A 20,649-nucleotide genomic window follows, 5' to 3' on the forward strand; every position below is an offset into this window, starting at 1 on the left:
GCACTTTAGTATAATTAAGATTGCTGCACACCGCACTATTTTAATCCTATGTTCCTCCTGCCATTTCAGCACTTTTAACCCTGTACCCACTGCTCTGGCCGGCCCAGTTTTAAAGTGTCTTGATGTATTGTTACTAGTGTTGTTATTCTGCTTAACTATTTTGATTTGCTTTTGTTTATTGTTGTGCTATGTTTTGTTGTATTGTGTTCTGAGGCTTCGGCCTGTGTAAGCCGCATTGAGTCCTTCGGGAGATGCTAGCGGGGTACAAATAAAGTTAATAATAATAATAATAATAATAATAATAATAATAAAATCTGGCTACCAGTATTAAAAAACTCCAAAATTACAACAGCAAAACAGCAGAGAGGAAACAACCAGGCACATCTTAACACCTCTCAACAAAAGATTTTCCCAGGCTCAGGCAGGCCTTCAAATGCTAATGAAGGTGGTCAGTTGAAACATTCCCACCTAGCTCCAGCAGAGAAGAGTCCTTTGTCCCACCCTGGCCATTCCTACTTCCAACAGACCTCACGACCTCTGAGGATGCTTGCCATAGATGCAGGAGAAACGTCAGGAGAGAATGCCTCTAGAACATGGCCCTAGAGCCCGAAAAAAACCCCACGAGAACCTTATAAATGTATTTATTTCCTATAATTGGTCCTATCATAAAAACATGAAGAAAGTTTATTATTAAACTTTGTCTTTGCGGGAGGGACATCATCCTCCAGCAGCACAGTTTGCGATTGTTTTTCTCATTCCATTCCACGTACGAGGGTTGAATGAAAAGTAATGCCTCCACCTTCGTAACTCCTCAACAGATGGTAGTACTGGTATGTGATAGGTACTGACTTGTTCAGTTGACTCTCCTCTACAGTTTGATTTTGGTGGGAAGCCTTCGCATTGAACAGTTGTGTTGTTAAAATGCGAAGTATGGAACCCTGCGCAGACTTAAACAAATTCTTGACAGCAGAAGGTGTCACCCCAAAGGAGATTCATCAGAGAATGCAAGCTCTTTATGGTGATTGTGTTGATGTGAGTGCTGTGCATCATTGATCGACTAAGTTTAAAGATGTTGAGGTGGGAACATCTGCCTTGCGTAACAAACAAAGAGTTGGACGTCCTGTGACAGCAACCACCGAGTTTCACAAGCAAAAGGTTGACAGATTGATTCAGGACGATCGCCGTATCATTCAGGGAGAAATTTCACACATAATCGGCATTTCACAAGAACGTGTGGGTTACATTATGGCTTTGCTTGGCTATCGGAAGATCTGTGCACAATGGGTTGCGGAAACAGAGTGTCGACTTCTTCTGTGACGGCTTCAGAAAACTTGTTCATTGTTGGCAGAAATGTATCCAGTTGTCTGGTGATTATGTGGAAAAGTGAATAGTGGTGGTTAAAGAGCACGTTCTAAGGATTATTTCTGCGTTTGATTTATTAAAATATTCCCATCCAAACCCAAGTAACGAAGGTGGAGGCATTACTTTTCATTCAACCCTCGTAGTTTGTGCCAGAAAGGCAATGAAGTTTCTGGAGGAGAACAACTACTTTCAAAGTAAGGACCACACCCCAAGGGTCATCTAGTCCTACCCCCTTCTTTTGCCAGGAAAGTACCTGGCAAAAGAAGTACCTGCATTTCCAACCCTTTGAAATGCAAGTTCGTTTAAGTAGCTTCTCTCGCTGCAAAGTGAAAGGGAAAGTCACCCCAAAGAGCATCTAGTCCAACCTGTTGCAATGCAACATGCTTCTCTTGCTGCAAAGGGAAAAGGGAAGGCACCCCAAAGGCCATCTAGTCCAACCCGTTGCAATGCAAGATCGTTTAAATAGCTTCTCTCGCTGCAAAGTGAAAGGGAAAGGCACCCCAAAGGGCATCTAGTCCAACTCTTTGCAATGCAAAATTGTTTAAATAGCTTCTCTTGCTGCAACGTTAAAGGGAAAGGCACCCCAAAGGAAATCTAGTCCAACCCCTTGAAATGCAAGAGTTTTTAATGGCTTCTCCTTCTGATCCCTCCCAACAGATGGCCATCCATTAGACTCCGAGGTATTATATCCCACAGTCAAACAACTCCTGCTATCAAGACGTTCTTCCTAATGTTTAGTTGGAATCTCCTTTCTTGCAATTTTAGGGATCCTGGAGACGGACATCACCTTCCTGCTCATCTTCATCCTGATCCTCATCATTTCCTGCTACTTTGGATGTGAGTCCAACCATCGTCCCGATCCTTGATTGCAAACCAGAAGCATATCAAGAGTTGGGGCCACGTCAGACATTCGGTTTATGGATTTATAGGTTGGGAGGGCACCCCAAAGGCCATCTAGTCCAACCTGTTGCAATGCAAGATTGTTTAAATAGCTTCTCTCGCTGCAAAAAAAAGGGGAAAGGCACCCCAAAGGCCATCTTACTCAACCTGTTGCAATGCAACATGCTTCTCTTGCTGCAAAGGGAAAAGGAAAGGCACCCAAAGGGCATCTAGTCCAACCCTTTGCAATGCAACATTTTTTAAATAGCTTCTCTCGCTGCAAAGAGAAAGGGAAGGCACCCCAAAGGGCATCTAGCCTAACCTTTTGCAATGCAAGATTGTTTAAATAGCTTCTCTCGCTGCAAAAAAAGGGGAAAGGCATCCCAAAGGCCATCTTGCCCAACCTGTTGCAATGCAACATGCTTCTCTTGCTGCAAAGGGAAAAGGAAAGGCACCCCAAAGGGCATCTAGCCCAACCCTTTGCAATGCAAGATTGTTTAAATAGCTTCTCTCGCTGCAAAAAAAAGGGGAAAGGCATCCCAAAGGCCATCTTGCCCAACCTGTTGCAATGCAACATGCTTCTCTTGCTGCAAAGGGAAAAGGAAAGGCACCCCAAAGGGCATCTAGCCCAACCCTTTGCAATGCAAGATTGTTTAAATAGCTTCTCTCGCTGCAAAAAAAAGGGGAAAGGCATCCCAAAGGCCATCTTGCCCAACCTGTTGCAATGCAACATGCTTCTCTTGCTGCAAAGGGAAAAGGAAAGGCACCCCAAAGGGCATCTAGCCCAACCCTTTGCAATGCAAGGTTTTTTAAATAGCTTCTCTTCCTGCAAAGGGAAAAGGAAAGGCAACCCAAAGGGCATCTAGTCCAGCCCTTAGCAATGCAAGAGTTTTTAATGGCTTCTCCTTCTGCAAAGGGAAAGGCACCCCAAAGGGCATCTAGTCCAACCCTTTGCAATGCAACATTTTTTAAATAGCTTCTCTCGCTGCAAAGAGAAAGGGAAGGCACCCCAAAGGGCATCTAGCCTAACCTTTTGCAATGCAAGATTGTTTAAATAGCTTCTCTCGCTGCAAAAAAAAGGGGAAAGGCATCCCAAAGGCCATCTTGCCCAACCTGTTGCAATGCAACATGCTTCTCTTGCTGCAAAGGGAAAAGGAAAGGCACCCCAAAGGGCATCTAGCCCAACCCTTTGCAATGCAAGGTTTTTTAAATAGCTTCTCTTCCTGCAAAGGGAAAAGGAAAGGCAACCCAAAGGGCATCTAGCCCAACCCTTTGCAATGCAAGAGTTTTTTAAATAGCTTCTCTTCCTGCAAAGGGAAAAGGAAAGGCACCCCAAAGGGCATCTAGCCCAACCCTTTGCAATGCAAGAGTTTTTTAAATAGCTTCTCTTCCTGCAAAGGGTAAAGGAAAGGCAACCCAAAGGGCATCTAGTCCAGCCCTTAGCAATGCAAGAGTTTTTTAAATAGCTTCTCTTCCTGCAAAGGGAAAAGGAAAGGCAACCCAAAGGGCATCTAGTCCAGCCCTTAGCAATGCAAGAGTTTTTAATGGCTTCTCCTTCTGCAAAGGGAAAGGCACCCCAAAGGGCATCTAGTCCAACCCTTTGCAATGCAACATTTTTTAAATAGCTTCTCTCGCTGCAAAGAGAAAGGGAAGGCACCCCAAAGGGCATCTAGCCTAACCTTTTGCAATGCAAGATTGTTTAAATAGCTTCTCTCGCTGCAAAAAAAGGGGAAAGGCATCCCAAAGGCCATCTTGCCCAACCTGTTGCAATGCAACATGCTTCTCTTGCTGCAAAGGGAAAAGGAAAGGCACCCCAAAGGGCATCTAGCCCAACCCTTTGCAATGCAAGATTGTTTAAATAGCTTCTCTCGCTGCAAAAAAAAGGGGAAAGGCATCCCAAAGGCCATCTTGCCCAACCTGTTGCAATGCAACATGCTTCTCTTGCTGCAAAGGGAAAAGGAAAGGCACCCCAAAGGGCATCTAGCCCAACCCTTTGCAATGCAAGATTGTTTAAATAGCTTCTCTCGCTGCAAAAAAAAGGGGAAAGGCATCCCAAAGGCCATCTTGCCCAACCTGTTGCAATGCAACATGCTTCTCTTGCTGCAAAGGGAAAAGGAAAGGCACCCCAAAGGGCATCTAGCCCAACCCTTTGCAATGCAAGGTTTTTTAAATAGCTTCTCTTCCTGCAAAGGGAAAAGGAAAGGCAACCCAAAGGGCATCTAGCCCAACCCTTTGCAATGCAAGAGTTTTTTAAATAGCTTCTCTTCCTGCAAAGGGAAAAGGAAAGGCAACCCAAAGGGCATCTAGTCCAGCCCTTAGCAATGCAAGAGTTTTTAATGGCTTCTCCTTCTGCAAAGGGAAAGGCACCCCAAAGGGCATCTAGTCCAACCCTTTGCAATGCAACATTTTTTAAATAGCTTCTCTCGCTGCAAAGAGAAAGGGAAGGCACCCCAAAGGGCATCTAGCCTAACCTTTTGCAATGCAAGATTGTTTAAATAGCTTCTCTCGCTGCAAAAAAAGGGGAAAGGCATCCCAAAGGCCATCTTGCCCAACCTGTTGCAATGCAACATGCTTCTCTTGCTGCAAAGGGAAAAGGAAAGGCACCCCAAAGGGCATCTAGCCCAACCCTTTGCAATGCAAGATTGTTTAAATAGCTTCTCTCGCTGCAAAAAAAAGGGGAAAGGCATCCCAAAGGCCATCTTGCCCAACCTGTTGCAATGCAACATGCTTCTCTTGCTGCAAAGGGAAAAGGAAAGGCACCCCAAAGGGCATCTAGCCCAACCCTTTGCAATGCAAGATTGTTTAAATAGCTTCTCTCGCTGCAAAAAAAAGGGGAAAGGCATCCCAAAGGCCATCTTGCCCAACCTGTTGCAATGCAACATGCTTCTCTTGCTGCAAAGGGAAAAGGAAAGGCACCCCAAAGGGCATCTAGCCCAACCCTTTGCAATGCAAGGTTTTTTAAATAGCTTCTCTTCCTGCAAAGGGAAAAGGAAAGGCAACCCAAAGGGCATCTAGTCCAGCCCTTAGCAATGCAAGAGTTTTTAATGGCTTCTCCTTCTGCAAAGGGAAAGGCACCCCAAAGGGCATCTAGTCCAACCCTTTGCAATGCAACATTTTTTAAATAGCTTCTCTCGCTGCAAAGAGAAAGGGAAGGCACCCCAAAGGGCATCTAGCCTAACCTTTTGCAATGCAAGATTGTTTAAATAGCTTCTCTCGCTGCAAAAAAAAGGGGAAAGGCATCCCAAAGGCCATCTTGCCCAACCTGTTGCAATGCAACATGCTTCTCTTGCTGCAAAGGGAAAAGGAAAGGCACCCCAAAGGGCATCTAGCCCAACCCTTAGCAATGCAAGAGTTTTTAATGGCTTCTCCTTCTGCAAAGGGAAAGGCACCCCAAAGGGCATCTAGTCCAACCCTTTGCAATGCAACATTTTTTAAATAGCTTCTCTCGCTGCAAAGAGAAAGGGAAGGCACCCCAAAGGGCATCTAGCCTAACCTTTTGCAATGCAAGATTGTTTAAATAGCTTCTCTCGCTGCAAAAAAAAGGGGAAAGGCATCCCAAAGGCCATCTTGCCCAACCTGTTGCAATGCAACATGCTTCTCTTGCTGCAAAGGGAAAAGGAAAGGCACCCCAAAGGGCATCTAGCCCAACCCTTAGCAATGCAAGAGTTTTTAATGGCTTCTCCTTCTGCAAAGGGAAAGGCACCCCAAAGGGCATCTAGTCCAACCCTTTGCAATGCAACATTTTTTAAATAGCTTCTCTCGCTGCAAAGAGAAAGGGAAGGCACCCCAAAGGGCATCTAGCCTAACCTTTTGCAATGCAAGATTGTTTAAATAGCTTCTCTCGCTGCAAAAAAAAGGGGAAAGGCATCCCAAAGGCCATCTTGCCCAACCTGTTGCAATGCAACATGCTTCTCTTGCTGCAAAGGGAAAAGGAAAGGCACCCCAAAGGGCATCTAGCCCAACCCTTTGCAATGCAAGGTTTTTTAAATAGCTTCTCTTCCTGCAAAGGGAAAAGGAAAGGCAACCCAAAGGGCATCTAGCCCAACCCTTTGCAATGCAAGAGTTTTTTAAATAGCTTCTCTTCCTGCAAAGGGAAAAGGAAAGGCAACCCAAAGGGCATCTAGTCCAGCCCTTAGCAATGCAAGAGTTTTTAATGGCTTCTCCTTCTGCAAAGGGAAAGGCACCCCAAAGGGCATCTAGTCCAACCCTTTGCAATGCAACATTTTTTAAATAGCTTCTCTCGCTGCAAAGAGAAAGGGAAGGCACCCCAAAGGGCATCTAGCCTAACCTTTTGCAATGCAAGATTGTTTAAATAGCTTCTCTCGCTGCAAAAAAAGGGGAAAGGCATCCCAAAGGCCATCTTGCCCAACCTGTTGCAATGCAACATGCTTCTCTTGCTGCAAAGGGAAAAGGAAAGGCACCCCAAAGGGCATCTAGCCCAACCCTTTGCAATGCAAGATTGTTTAAATAGCTTCTCTTCCTGCAAAGGGAAAAGGAAAGGCACCCCAAAGGGCATCTAGTCCAACCCTTTGCAATGCAACATTTTTTAAATAGCTTCTCTTCCTGCAAAGGGAAAAGGAAAGGCAACCCAAAGGGCATCTAGTCCAGCCCTTAGCAATGCAAGAGTTTTTAATGGCTTCTCCTTCTGCAAAGGGAAAGGCACCCCAAAGGGCATCTAGTCCAACCCTTTGCAATGCAACATTTTTTAAATAGCTTCTCTCGCTGCAAAGAGAAAGGGAAGGCACCCCAAAGGGCATCTAGCCTAACCTTTTGCAATGCAAGATTGTTTAAATAGCTTCTCTCGCTGCAAAAAAAAGGGGAAAGGCATCCCAAAGGCCATCTTGCCCAACCTGTTGCAATGCAACATGCTTCTCTTGCTGCAAAGGGAAAAGGAAAGGCACCCCAAAGGGCATCTAGCCCAACCCTTTGCAATGCAAGATTGTTTAAATAGCTTCTCTTCCTGCAAAGGGAAAAGGAAAGGCAACCCAAAGGGCATCTAGCCCAACCCTTTGCAATGCAAGATTGTTTAAATAGCTTCTCTTCCTGCAAAGGGAAAAGGAAAGGCACCCCAAAGGGCATCTAGTCCAACCCTTTGCAATGCAACATTTTTTAAATAGCTTCTCTCGCTGCAAAGAGAAAGGGAAGGCACCCCAAAGGGCATCTAGCCTAACCTTTTGCAATGCAAGATTGTTTAAATAGCTTCTCTCGCTGCAAAAAAAAGGGGAAAGGCATCCCAAAGGCCATCTTGCCCAACCTGTTGCAGTGCAACATGCTTCTCTTGCTGCAAAGGGAAAAGGAAAGGCACCCCAAAGGGCATCTAGCCCAACCCTTTGCAATGCAAGATTGTTTAAATAGCTTCTCTCGCTGCAAAGTGAAAGGGAAAGGCACCCCAAAGAACATCTAGTCCAACCCTTTGAAATGCAAGTTCGTTTAAGTAGCTTCTCTCGCTGCAAAGTGAAAGGGAAAGGCACCCCAAAGGGCATCTAGCCCAACCCTTTGCAATGCAAGATCGTTTAAATAGCTTCTCTTGCTGCAAAGTGAAAGGGAAAGGCACCCCAAAGGCCATCTAGCCCAACCCTTTGCAATGCAAGATTTTGTAATAGTTTCTCTCTTCGCAAAGGGACATGGAAAGGGGAGGAACCCCAGAGGCCATCTAGTCCAACCCTTTGCAATGCAAGGCTTTTCAAGGGCTTCCACCCACGTCTTTGTATTATTCCCAGATCTGTTGAAAGGGAGGCAGCTGCTGCACACGACGTACAAGATGTTCATGATGGCGGCCGGAGTGGAAGGTGAGAGAAGGACCTTCTTCTTTGTATCCTGCGTTATCTCTTGACACCTCTTTGCGGGATTTTGGGGAACATTGTTGTTGTTGCTTTGAAGTCTTGGTCCAGTGTCTCAGGCTGGGACCTGCCCTCCTGGACCCTATATTATTGTCCCAACAATACATCCATCTCATCCTCGGTCTCTCCTTGCAGTTCTCAGCCTGATGTTCTTCTGCATCTACTGGGGACAATATGCTAGCGATGGCATTGGGAACGGAAGCCTCAAAATCCTGGGTAAGGAGCAAGGAGGAAAACATGGCTGCCTTGCGGGATGGGGGCTGCCTACCCACCAGGCAGGCTGGCGTCCTGCGTTGGCAGCCCTTGGCATGCTTCTTAATGCTTTCCGTTTCTCCATCTCTCTCCTTCTCCTCCCTCCCTCCTCTTATTTGTTCTCTCCTTCCTTCTCTCCTTTATTTGCTCCTTCCTTCCTTCCTTCTCTCCTTCCTTCCTTCTTTCCTTCCTTCTTTTCTCTTTTCCCATCTTTCTTTCTTTCCTTCCTTTCTTGCTTCTCTCTTTCCTTCCTTCTCTCCTTCCTTCTTTCTCCTTTCCTTCTCTCTTTCCTTCCTTCTCTCCTTCCTTCTTTCTCCTTTCCTTCTCTCATTCCTTCCTTCTCTCCTTCCTTCCTCTTCTCTTTCCTTCTTTCCTTCCTTCTTTTCTCCCTTCCCATCTTTCTTTCCTTCCTAACTTGCTTCTCCTTCTTTTTTCTTTCTCTCCTCCCTTTTCTTCTTCCTTCCTCCTCTCCTTCCTTCCTTCTTCCTTTTTTCTGCTTTCCTTCTCTCCTTCCTTCCTTCTCTCCTTCCTTCTTTCTCCTTTCCTTCTCTCATTCCTTCCTTCTCTCCTTCCTTCCTCTTCTCTTTCCTTCTTTCCTTCCTTCTTTTCTCCCTTCCCATCTTTCTTTCCTTCCTAACTTGCTTCTCCTTCTTTTTTCTTTCTCTCCTCCCTTTTCTTCTTCCTTCCTCCTCTCCTTCCTTCCTTCTTCCTTTTTTCTGCTTTCCTTCTCTCCTTCCTTCCTTCTCTCCTTCCTTCTTTCTCCTTTCCTTCTCTCATTCCTTCCTTCTCTCCTTCCTTCCTCTTCTCTTTCCTTCTTTCCTTCCTTCTTTTCTCCCTTCCCATCTTTCTTTCCTTCCTAACTTGCTTCTCCTTCTTTTTTCTTTCTCTCCTCCCTTTTCTTCTTCCTTCCTCCTCTCCTTCCTTCCTTCTTCCTTTTTTCTGCTTTCCTTCTCTCCTTCCTTCCTTCTCTCCTTCCTTCTTTCTCCTTTCCTTCTCTCATTCCTTCCTTCTCTCCTTCCTTCCTCTTCTCTTTCCTTCTTTCCTTCCTTCTTTTCTCCCTTCCCATCTTTCTTTCCTTCCTAACTTGCTTCTCCTTCTTTTTTCTTTCTCTCCTCCCTTTTCTTCTTCCTTCCTCCTCTCCTTCCTTCCTTCTTCCTTTTTTCTGCTTTCCTTCTCTCCTTCCTTCCTTCTCTCCTTCCTTCTTTCTCCTTTCCTTCTCTCATTCCTTCCTTCTCTCCTTCCTTCCTCTTCTCTTTCCTTCTTTCCTTCCTTCTTTTCTCCCTTCCCATCTTTCTTTCCTTCCTAACTTGCTTCTCCTTCTTTTTTCTTTCTCTCCTCCCTTTTCTTCTTCCTTCCTCCTCTCCTTCCTTCCTTCTTCCTTTTTTCTCCTTTCCTTCTCTCCTTCCTTCCTTCTTTCCTTCCTTCTTTTCTCTTTTCCCATCTTTCTTTCCTTCCTTTCTTGCTTCTCTCCTTCCTTCTTTCTCCTTTCCTTCTCTCTTGCGTTCCTTCTCTCCTTCCTTCTTTCTCCTTTCCTTCTCTCATTCCTTCCTTCTCTCCTTCCTTCCTCTTCTCTTTCCTTCTTTCCTTCCTTCTTTTCTCCCTTCCCATCTTTCTTTCCTTCCTAACTTGCTTCTCCTTCTTTTTTCTTTCTCTCCTCCCTTTTCTTCTTCCTTCCTCCTCTCCTTCCTTCCTTCTTCCTTTTTTCTGCTTTCCTTCTCTCCTTCCTTCCTTCTCTCCTTCCTTCTTTCTCCTTTCCTTCTCTCATTCCTTCCTTCTCTCCTTCCTTCCTCTTCTCTTTCCTTCTTTCCTTCCTTCTTTTCTCCCTTCCCATCTTTCTTTCCTTCCTAACTTGCTTCTCCTTCTTTTTTCTTTCTCTTCTCCCTTTTCTTCTTCCTTCCTCCTCTCCTTCCTTCCTTCTTCCTTTTTTCTGCTTTCCTTCTCTCCTTCCTTCCTTCTCTCCTTCCTTCTTTCTCCTTTCCTTCTCTCATTCCTTCCTTCTCTCCTTCCTTCCTCTTCTCTTTCCTTCTTTCCTTCCTTCTTTTCTCCCTTCCCATCTTTCTTTCCTTCCTAACTTGCTTCTCCTTCTTTTTTCTTTCTCTCCTCCCTTTTCTTCTTCCTTCCTCCTCTCCTTCCTTCCTTCTTCCTTTTTTCTCCTTTCCTTCTCTCCTTCCTTCCTTCTTTCCTTCCTTCTTTTCTCTTTTCCCATCTTTCTTTCCTTCCTTTCTTGCTTCTCTCCTTCCTTCTTTCTCCTTTCCTTCTCTCTTGCGTTCCTTCTCTCCTTCCTTCTTTCTCCTTTCCTTCTCTCATTCCTTCCTTCTCTCCTTCCTTCCTCTTCTCTTTCCTTCTTTCCTTCCTTCTTTTCTCCCTTCCCATCTTTCTTTCCTTCCTAACTTGCTTCTCCTTCTTTTTTCTTTCTCTCCTCCCTTTTCTTCTTCCTTCCTCCTCTCCTTCCTTCCTTCTTCCTTTTTTCTGCTTTCCTTCTCTCCTTCCTTCCTTCTCTCCTTCCTTCTTTCTCCTTTCCTTCTCTCATTCCTTCCTTCTCTCCTTCCTTCCTCTTCTCTTTCCTTCTTTCCTTCCTTCTTTTCTCCCTTCCCATCTTTCTTTCCTTCCTAACTTGCTTCTCCTTCTTTTTTCTTTCTCTTCTCCCTTTTCTTCTTCCTTCCTCCTCTCCTTCCTTCCTTCTTCCTTTTTTCTGCTTTCCTTCTCTCCTTCCTTCCTTCTCTCCTTCCTTCTTTCTCCTTTCCTTCTCTCTTGCGTTCCTTCTCTCCTTCCTTCTTTCTCCTTTCCTTCTCTCATTCCTTCCTTCTCTCCTTCCTTCCTCTTCTCTTTCCTTCTTTCCTTCCTTCTTTTCTCCCTTCCCATCTTTCTTTCCTTCCTAACTTGCTTCTCCTTCTTTTTTCTTTCTCTCCTCCCTTTTCTTCTTCCTTCCTCCTCTCCTTCCTTCCTTCTTCCTTTTTTCTGCTTTCCTTCTCTCCTTCCTTCCTTCTCTCCTTCCTTCTTTCTCCTTTCCTTCTCTCATTCCTTCCTTCTCTCCTTCCTTCCTCTTCTCTTTCCTTCTTTCCTTCCTTCTTTTCTCCCTTCCCATCTTTCTTTCCTTCCTAACTTGCTTCTCCTTCTTTTTTCTTTCTCTCCTCCCTTTTCTTCTTCCTTCCTCCTCTCCTTCCTTCCTTCTTCCTTTTTTCTGCTTTCCTTCTCTCCTTCCTTCCTTCTCTCCTTCCTTCTTTCTCCTTTCCTTCTCTCATTCCTTCCTTCTCTCCTTCCTTCCTCTTCTCTTTCCTTCTTTCCTTCCTTCTTTTCTCCCTTCCCATCTTTCTTTCCTTCCTAACTTGCTTCTCCTTCTTTTTTCTTTCTCTCCTCCCTTTTCTTCTTCCTTCCTCCTCTCCTTCCTTCCTTCTTCCTTTTTTCTGCTTTCCTTCTCTCCTTCCTTCCTTCTCTCCTTCCTTCTTTCTCCTTTCCTTCTCTCATTCCTTCCTTCTCTCCTTCCTTCCTCTTCTCTTTCCTTCTTTCCTTCCTTCTTTTCTCCCTTCCCATCTTTCTTTCCTTCCTAACTTGCTTCTCCTTCTTTTTTCTTTCTCTCCTCCCTTTTCTTCTTCCTTCCTCCTCTCCTTCCTTCCTTCTTCCTTTTTTCTGCTTTCCTTCTCTCCTTCCTTCCTTCTCTCCTTCCTTCTTTCTCCTTTCCTTCTCTCATTCCTTCCTTCTCTCCTTCCTTCCTCTTCTCTTTCCTTCTTTCCTTCCTTCTTTTCTCCCTTCCCATCTTTCTTTCCTTCCTAACTTGCTTCTCCTTCTTTTTTCTTTCTCTCCTCCCTTTTCTTCTTCCTTCCTCCTCTCCTTCCTTCCTTCTTCCTTTTTTCTCCTTTCCTTCTCTCCTTCCTTCCTTCTTTCCTTCCTTCTTTTCTCTTTTCCCATCTTTCTTTCCTTCCTTTCTTGCTTCTCTCCTTCCTTTTTTCTGCTTTCCTTCTCTCCTTCCTTCCTTCTCTCCTTCCTTCTTTCTCCTTTCCTTCTCTCATTCCTTCCTTCTCTCCTTCCTTCCTCTTCTCTTTCCTTCTTTCCTTCCTTCTTTTCTCCCTTCCCATCTTTCTTTCCTTCCTAACTTGCTTCTCCTTCTTTTTTCTTTCTCTCCTCCCTTTTCTTCTTCCTTCCTCCTCTCCTTCCTTCCTTCTTCCTTTTTTCTCCTTTCCTTCTCTCCTTCCTTCCTTCTTTCCTTCCTTCTTTTCTCTTTTCCCATCTTTCTTTCCTTCCTTTCTTGCTTCTCTCCTTCCTTCTTTCTCCTTTCCTTCTCTCTTGCGTTCCTTCTCTCCTTCCTTCTTTCTCCTTTCCTTCTCTCATTCCTTCCTTCTCTCCTTCCTTCCTCTTCTCTTTCCTTCTTTCCTTCCTTCTTTTCTCCCTTCCCATCTTTCTTTCCTTCCTAACTTGCTTCTCCTTCTTTTTTCTTTCTCTCCTCCCTTTTCTTCTTCCTTCCTCCTCTCCTTCCTTCCTTCTTCCTTTTTTCTGCTTTCCTTCTCTCCTTCCTTCCTTCTCTCCTTCCTTCTTTCTCCTTTCCTTCTCTCATTCCTTCCTTCTCTCCTTCCTTCCTCTTCTCTTTCCTTCTTTCCTTCCTTCTTTTCTCCCTTCCCATCTTTCTTTCCTTCCTAACTTGCTTCTCCTTCTTTTTTCTTTCTCTCCTCCCTTTTCTTCTTCCTTCCTCCTCTCCTTCCTTCCTTCTTCCTTTTTTCTCCTTTCCTTCTCTCCTTCCTTCCTTCTTTCCTTCCTTCTTTTCTCTTTTCCCATCTTTCTTTCCTTCCTTTCTTGCTTCTCTCCTTCCTTCTTTCTCCTTTCCTTCTCTCTTGCGTTCCTTCTCTCCTTCCTTCTTTCTCCTTTCCTTCTCTCATTCCTTCCTTCTCTCCTTCCTTCCTCTTCTCTTTCCTTCTTTCCTTCCTTCTTTTCTCCCTTCCCATCTTTCTTTCCTTCCTAACTTGCTTCTCCTTCTTTTTTCTTTCTCTCCTCCCTTTTCTTCTTCCTTCCTCCTCTCCTTCCTTCCTTCTTCCTTTTTTCTCCTTTCCTTCTCTCCTTCCTTCCTTCTCTCCTTCCTTCTTTCTCCTTTCCTTCTCTCATTCCTTCCTTCTCTCCTTCCTTCCTCTTCTCTTTCCTTCTTTCCTTCCTTCTTTTCTCCCTTCCCATCTTTCTTTCCTTCCTAACTTGCTTCTCCTTCTTTTTTCTTTCTCTCCTCCCTTTTCTTCTTCCTTCCTCCTCTCCTTCCTTCCTTCTTCCTTTTTTCTCCTTTCCTTCTCTCCTTCCTTCCTTCTCTCCTTCCTTCTTTCTCCTTTCCTTCTCTCATTCCTTCCTTCTCTCCTTCCTTCCTCTTCTCTTTCCTTCTTTCTTTCCTTCTTTTCTCCCTTCCCATCTTTCTTTCCTTCCTGACTTGCTTCTCTTACTTTTTTCTTTCTCTCCTCCCTTTTCTTTTTCCTTCCTCCTCTTCTTCCTTCCTTTTCTCACTCCTTCCTTCTCTCCTTCCTTCTTTTCTCCCTTCCTTCCTTCTTTCCCTCCCTCCCTCCCTCCCTTCCTCTTTCTCTCCTTTCTTCCTTTCCATTTTTCCTTCTTTCCTTCTTTCCTTCTTTCCTTCTTTCCTCCGCAGCCAAGCTCCTCTTCTCGGTCAGTTTCCTGATCTTCCTCCTGATGCTCATCCTGCTGGGAAAAGGATTCACGGTCACCAGGTAAATAACTCGAGAGCCGCTTGGAAACAGAACGCGGAGGGTCAGTTCTTGGTCCAGATGGGCCTGAGAGGAGAGGGTCCAGGGCGTGATGCTCACAGGGATGGAGACAGAACCCCTCTACCTTCCATGAATGTGGGGTTGGAGACCCTTTGGGAAGCCCATCCCGCTTCAGTGGGTCTTCCCTGTTTTGCAGGGGTCGCATCAGCCACACCGGGTCGGTCAAGCTGTCCGTCTACATGACCCTCTACACCATCACCCACGTCGTGCTCTTCATCTACGAGGCCGAGGTGAGCAAGGTCTTCCCGACCCCTGCGGAGGTTGCACGTTGTTTGTTGTTGTTGGAGGAGGTGGACAAAAGGGAAAGTGTCCAGAGAAGGGTCACCCAAAGGGTCAAAGGTCTGGAAACTATGAGAAGTGACTTTGGGAGCTGGGGAAGCTCATCTTGGAGAAAAGAAGGCTGAGAGGCTTTAAGCAGGGTGGGCATCTGCAAGGAGGGATTGGGTGGGGGTCTTCCTCCCTGTCAGAATGGATTTGGACTAGATGGCCTTTGGGGATCCCTTCCAAATCTGTAATTCAGAGGCTGTTTGGGCGTCTGTCAGGAGGGATCGGGTGGTGTTTTCCTCCCTGACAGAATGGGTTTGGACTAGATGGCCTTTGGGATCCCTTCCAAATTTATAATTCAGAGGCTGGATGGGCGTCTGTCGGGAGGGATCAGGTGGTGTCTTCCTTCCTGTCAGAATGGGTTTGGACTAGATGGCCTTTAGAGGTCCCATCCAAATCTATAATTCGATCCAAATCTATAATTCTGTCAGGAGGGATCGGGTGGTGTTTTCCTCCCTGTCAGAATGGGTTTGGACTAGATGGCCTTTGGGGGTCCCTTCCAAATTTATAATTCAGAGGCTGGATGGGCGTCTGTCAGGAGGGATCAGGTGGTGTCTTCCTGTGAGAATGGGCTTGGACTAGATGGCCTTTGGGGGTCCCTTCCAAATTTATAACTCAGAGGCTGGATGGGCGTCTGTCGGGAGGGATCGGGTGGTGTCTTCCTCCCTTCCAGAATGAGTTTGGACTAGATGGCCTTTGGAGTCCCTTCCAAATCTATAATTCAGAAGCTGGATGGGCATCTGTCAGGAGGGATCGGGTGGTGTCTTCCTGCCTGGCCGAAGGAGGGGGTTGGACTGGATGACCTCTGGGTGCCCCTTTGGACTCTCTTCCACGATTCCGCATGTGAGCGTGGTCCTCAAGGGACTCCTCCTCCTCCTCCTCCTCCTCCTCCTGCAGTTCTTTGACCAGGCGCAGGTGCTCTACACCTACGAGTCCCCCGCCGGGTACGGCCTGATCGCCCTCCAGTTCGTGGCCTACATCTGGTTCTGCTACGCCATCCTCATCACCCTCAAGCAGTTCCCTGAGAAGCAGCCCTTCTACGTCCCCTTCTTCGCCGCCTACACTTTGTGGTGAGTCCTTCTCCTCGGCAGGTTTTGCGACCAAATGGCCATCTGTCGGAAGGGATCAGATTGTATCCTTCTCAGGAAAGTTTGCAACTGGGTGGCCATCTGTCGGGAGGGATCAGATTGTATCCCTCTCAGGAATATTTGCAACTGGATGGCCATCTGTCGGGAGGGTTTGGATTGGGTCCCTTTTCAGAAAAGTTCGCAACTGGTTGGACATCTGTCGGGAGGGATCAGATTGTGTCCTTTTCAGGAAAGTTTGCAACTGGGTGGCCATCTGTCAGGAGGAATTGGATTATGTCCTTTTCAGGAAAGTTTGCAACTGGATGGCCATCTGTCGGGAGGAATCGGATTGTGTCCTTCTTGGGAAACTTTGCAACTGGATGGCCATCTGTCGGGAGGGATCGGATTGTGTCCTTCTTGGGAAACTTTGCAACTGGATGGCCATCTGTCGGGAGGGATCAGATTGTGTCCCTTTTGGGAAAGTTTTCAACTGGATGGCCATCTGTCAGGAGGAATTGGATTGTGTCCTTATTGTGAAAGTTTGCAACTGGATGGCCATCTGTCAGGAGGGTTCAGATAGTATCTTCCTGGATGGCCTTAGTGGAACCCTTCTATAATAAGGGAGACCCATTAAGTAAAATCTACAGTTTGGATGGCCCTCTGTTGGGAGGGATTTGATTGTGTCTTTCTGGTAGAATGGGGCTGGACTAGATGGCCTTTGGGGGTCCCTTCCAACACTAGTGGAATATAGATTGCCTGGGAGTCCCGTGAAGTTTCTCTCTTTGGAGGTCTTTCTATTCTATGTTATATCTACACACACACACACACACATATATATCATTGCCTTCACTTTGTGGTAAGTCCTTCCAGGTTTTGCAACTGGATGACCATCTGTTGGGAGGGATCGGATTGGACTGGATGACCTTTGGAGGTCCCTCCCAACAATAGGATTTTATGATGTATATGTATCATTTCTCTCTCTCTCTCAATTATATCTATCTATCTGTCTATGGCCATCTGCCAGGAGGGATTGCATAGTATCTTTCTACCTGACAGAATTGGGGTTGGACTGGATGGCCTTTGGAGGGCCCTCCCAACAATAGGGTTCCATTTTATATGTATCCTCTCTCTGTTGCTCAATTATATCTCTCTTTCTATGGTTGGATGGCCATCTACTGGGAGGGATCGGATAGTATCTTCCTGTATAGCAGAAGCGGGTTGGACTGGATGGCCTTTGTGGTTCCCTTCCACATTTAGGATTCTATGAAAGTCATTAAGCAGGGACTGGATGACCATCTGCCAGAAGGCATCGGATGGGGGTGGTCTGGATGGCCTTTGTGGGTCCCTTTCAATTACAGGGTTCTGTCTCCCTTTATGGCAAAATGAGGTTGGGCTGGATGGCCTTTGGGGGATCCCTTCTTGCTCTACTAGAATATAGAGTGCTTCGAACACTGGCTGGATGGCCATCAGTTGGGAGGGATCGGGTGTTGCCTTCCCTGATGGCAGAAGAAGGGGGTCAGGCTGGATGGCCCTCCTGGTTCCCTGATGCGCCAGACCTCCTTTTCCTTCTCTCTCTTTTCCACGCAGGTTCTTTGCCGTCCCGGTCACGGCGCTCATTGCCAACTTTGGGATCCCCAAATGGGCCCGGGAGAAGATCGTCAACGGGATCCAGCTGGGGATCCACTTCTATGCGCACGCCGTCTTCCTGGTGAGAGAAGACCCTCGGACTCTATTCCGAGGGGAAAGAAAATAGAAAATCCCTTTATGATGGGGTCCTCCTGCCTGGCCGAAGGGGGGGGGGTGGACTGGATGGCCTTTGGGTGACCCTTCCCGCTCTAGGATTCTATGATATATCTATCATAGATATTATATCTATGGCTGGGTGGCCATCGGTCTGGCAGAAGGGGGGTGGACTGGATGACCTTTGGGGAACCCTTCCAACTAGGATTCCATGATATCTATCTATCTATTTGTCTATGACTTATCTATCTATGGCTGGATGGTCATCTGCATGGCAGAAGAAGGATGGACTGGATGGCCTCTGGGAGACCTTCCAACTCTAGGATTCTATGATATATCTATCAGATAGCTCTATCTATCTATCTATCTATCTATCCATCCAGCCATCCAATCATCCTGTCTTCTATCTATCTATCTATCTATCTATCTATCATCTATCTATCTATCTATCTATCTATCTATCTATCCATCCAGCCATCCAGTCATCCTGTCTTCTATCTATCTATCTATCTATCTATCTATCTATCTATCTACATCTCTCTCATCTATCCATCCATCCATCCATCCATTGATCCTGTCCCCTATCTGTTTGTCCATCCATCCATTAATTCATCCTGTCTTTTTCTATCTATCCATCCATCCAATCATCCTATCTATCTATCTATCTATCTATCTATGACTATCTATCTATGGCTGGATGGTCATCTGAATGGCAGAAGAAGGATGGACTGGGTGGCCTCTGGTGGACCCAACTCTAGGATTCTATGATATATCTATCTATCTATCTATCTATCTATCAGATAGATAGATAGATAGATAGATAGATAGATAGGGCTATCTATCTATTGCTGGATGGCCATCTGTTGGGAGGGCTTTGATGGTGCCTTCCAGCCTGACAGAATTGGGGATGGACTGGATGGCCTCTGGGGGCTCTTCCAACTCTAGGGATCCACATGTCTATCATCTCTTTCTTTCTCAATGATCTCACACTCTCTCTATTCTATCCATCCATCCATCCATCCATCTATGGATGTCCCCGATCTCTCTGTCTGTCCATCCATCCATCCTGTCTTTTTATCCATCCTTCCATCCTTCCATCCAGCATGTCTGTCTGTCTGTCTGTCTGTCTGTCTGTCTGTCTGTCTATCTATCTATCTATCTATCTATCTATCTATCTATCTATCTACATCTCTCTCTCATCTATCCATGCATCCATTGATCCTGTCCCCTATCTGTCTGTCTATCCATCCATCCATCCACTTATCCATCCATCAAGTAATCCTGTATATCCTATCTATCTATCTATCTATCTATCTACATCTCTCTCTCTCATCTATCCATCCATCCATTGATCCTGTCCCCTATCTGTCTGTCCATCCATCCATCCATCCATCCATTCATCCTGTCTTTTTCTATCCATCCATCCATCCAATCATCCTGCTTCCTATCAATCTATATCTATATCTCTCTCTATCAATCTATCTATTCATCCATCCATCCTGTCTCTTATCTATGTACTATCCATCTATCCATCCATCCAGTCATCTATCTATCTGTCTGTCTATCCATCCCTTGATTCATCCTGTCTCCTGTCAGTCTGTCTGCCTATCTGTCCATCCATCCATCCATCCATCCATCCATCCATCCATCCATATCATCCTATCAATCTATATATCCCTCTATCAATCTATCTATTCATCCACCCACCCTGTCTCTAATCTATGTACTATCCATCCATCCATCCATCCATCCAGTCATCTGTCTGTCTGTCTGTCTGTCTGTCTATCTATCTGTCAGTCTGTCCATCCATCCATCCATACCTCAATTCATCCTGTCTCCTGTCAGTCTATCTGTCTATCTATCTATCTATCTATCTATCTATCTATCTATCCATCCATCCATCCATTCATTGGGAGGGCTTGGATGGTGTCCTCCTGTCAGGCAGAAGGGCTTGGACTGGATGTCCTTTGGGGGTCCCTTCCAACTCTACAATTCTATCTCCATCCATCCATCAATTCAGCCTGTCATCCATCCACTTGTCCATCCATCTGTCTATCCATCTCTTCATCCATAGGGAGGGGTGGTGTCCTCCTGCCAGGCCAATGTGGGGCTGGACTGGATGCCCTTTGGGGTCCCCTTCCAACTCTACAATTCTATCTCCATCCATCCATCAATTCAGCCTGTCATCCATCCACCCGTCCATCCATCTATTCATCCATAGGGAGGGGTTGGGTGGTGTCCTCCTGCCAGGCCAATGTGGGGCTGGACTGGATGCCCTTTGGGGTCCCCTTCCAACTCTACAATTCTATATCCATCCATCCATCAATTCAGCCTGTCATCCATCCACTCATCCATCCATCTGTCTATCCATCAATTCATCCATAGGGAGGGGTTAGGTGGTGTCCTCCTGCCAGGCCAATGTGGGGCTGGACTAGATGCCCTTTGGGGTTCCCTTTCTGTGACTGTCCCTTCCATCCCGCAGATCATGACGCGCCCCTCGGCGGCCAACAAGAACTTCCCGTACCACGTCCGGACCTCCCAGATCGGGATCGTGGAGGAGGCGTCGGCCTCTTCGTGCTCCTCCTCGGCCCCGGGGGCCAAGTTCCCGCACCACGTCTACGGCAACGTCACCTTCATCAGCGACTCCGTCCCCAACTTCACCGAGCTCTTCTCCATCCCACAGAGCACCACCGGCACCAACGGCGGCACCCACGTAAGTGGGACATCTACACTCTCACATTAATGCGGTTTGGGACCACTTGAACCACCAGGGATCCCATGTTGTGGAAACCTGGGAGTTGTAGCACTGCAAGGTCTTCTCTCCCAGGATCCCATCACAAAGAACGTCAAAGGTTATTCTGTCCAACCACCTTCTGCTGAGCAAGGAAACACTGTTGAACCCCTCCAACAGATGACCATCCATAGATAGGTAGACAGATAGAGAGATAGCTGAGAGATATATAGACTCCTAGATTTGGAAGGGATCTCTAAAGGCCATCCAGCTCAACCCCTTCTGCCATAAAAGAAGACCCAATCCAAGCCCTCCCAGCAGATGACCATCCAGTCATAGATATGAAAGGATTGCTAGATAGAATGTGTATATATGTGTGCGTATATGTGTGTGTATATGTATATGTGCGTGTGTTTATATATATGTGTGTGTTTATATGTGTGTTTGTTTATATGTGTATGTGTTTATATGTGTGTGTTTATATGCGTGTGTGTGTGTTTATATGCGTGTGTATGTGTTTATATGTGTGTGTTTATATGTGTGTGTGTGTGAGTTTATATGTATGTGTGTTTATATATGTATGCGTTTATATGTGTGTGTGTGTCTATATGTGTGTGTATTTATATGTGTGTATGTGTTTATATGTGTATGTGTTTATATGTGTGTGTATACATACACATATATACATACACACATTCACAAACACA

General features: G+C 45.9%; 1 protein-coding gene across 1 annotated transcript in view; it reads left to right on the forward strand.

Annotated features, from left to right (window-relative positions):
- Positions 1 to 20,649, forward strand: part of LOC132780503 (transmembrane protein 145) — a 57,581-nt gene that overhangs the window by 33,491 nt on the left and 3,441 nt on the right. The window contains exons 7-14 of the mRNA XM_067461195.1: positions 2,128 to 2,199; positions 7,962 to 8,030; positions 8,217 to 8,297; positions 13,945 to 14,023; positions 14,217 to 14,310; positions 15,302 to 15,474; positions 17,059 to 17,179; positions 19,694 to 19,924. Coding sequence (XP_067317296.1) covers positions 2,128 to 2,199; positions 7,962 to 8,030; positions 8,217 to 8,297; positions 13,945 to 14,023; positions 14,217 to 14,310; positions 15,302 to 15,474; positions 17,059 to 17,179; positions 19,694 to 19,924 — 920 coding nt within the window. The remainder of the gene's footprint in view (positions 1 to 2,127; positions 2,200 to 7,961; positions 8,031 to 8,216; positions 8,298 to 13,944; positions 14,024 to 14,216; positions 14,311 to 15,301; positions 15,475 to 17,058; positions 17,180 to 19,693; positions 19,925 to 20,649) is intronic.

The sequence above is a fragment of the Anolis sagrei genome, chromosome X, assembly GCF_037176765.1.
Source record: "Anolis sagrei isolate rAnoSag1 chromosome X, rAnoSag1.mat, whole genome shotgun sequence".
NCBI classification, from domain to species: Eukaryota; Metazoa; Chordata; class Lepidosauria; order Squamata; family Dactyloidae; genus Anolis; species Anolis sagrei.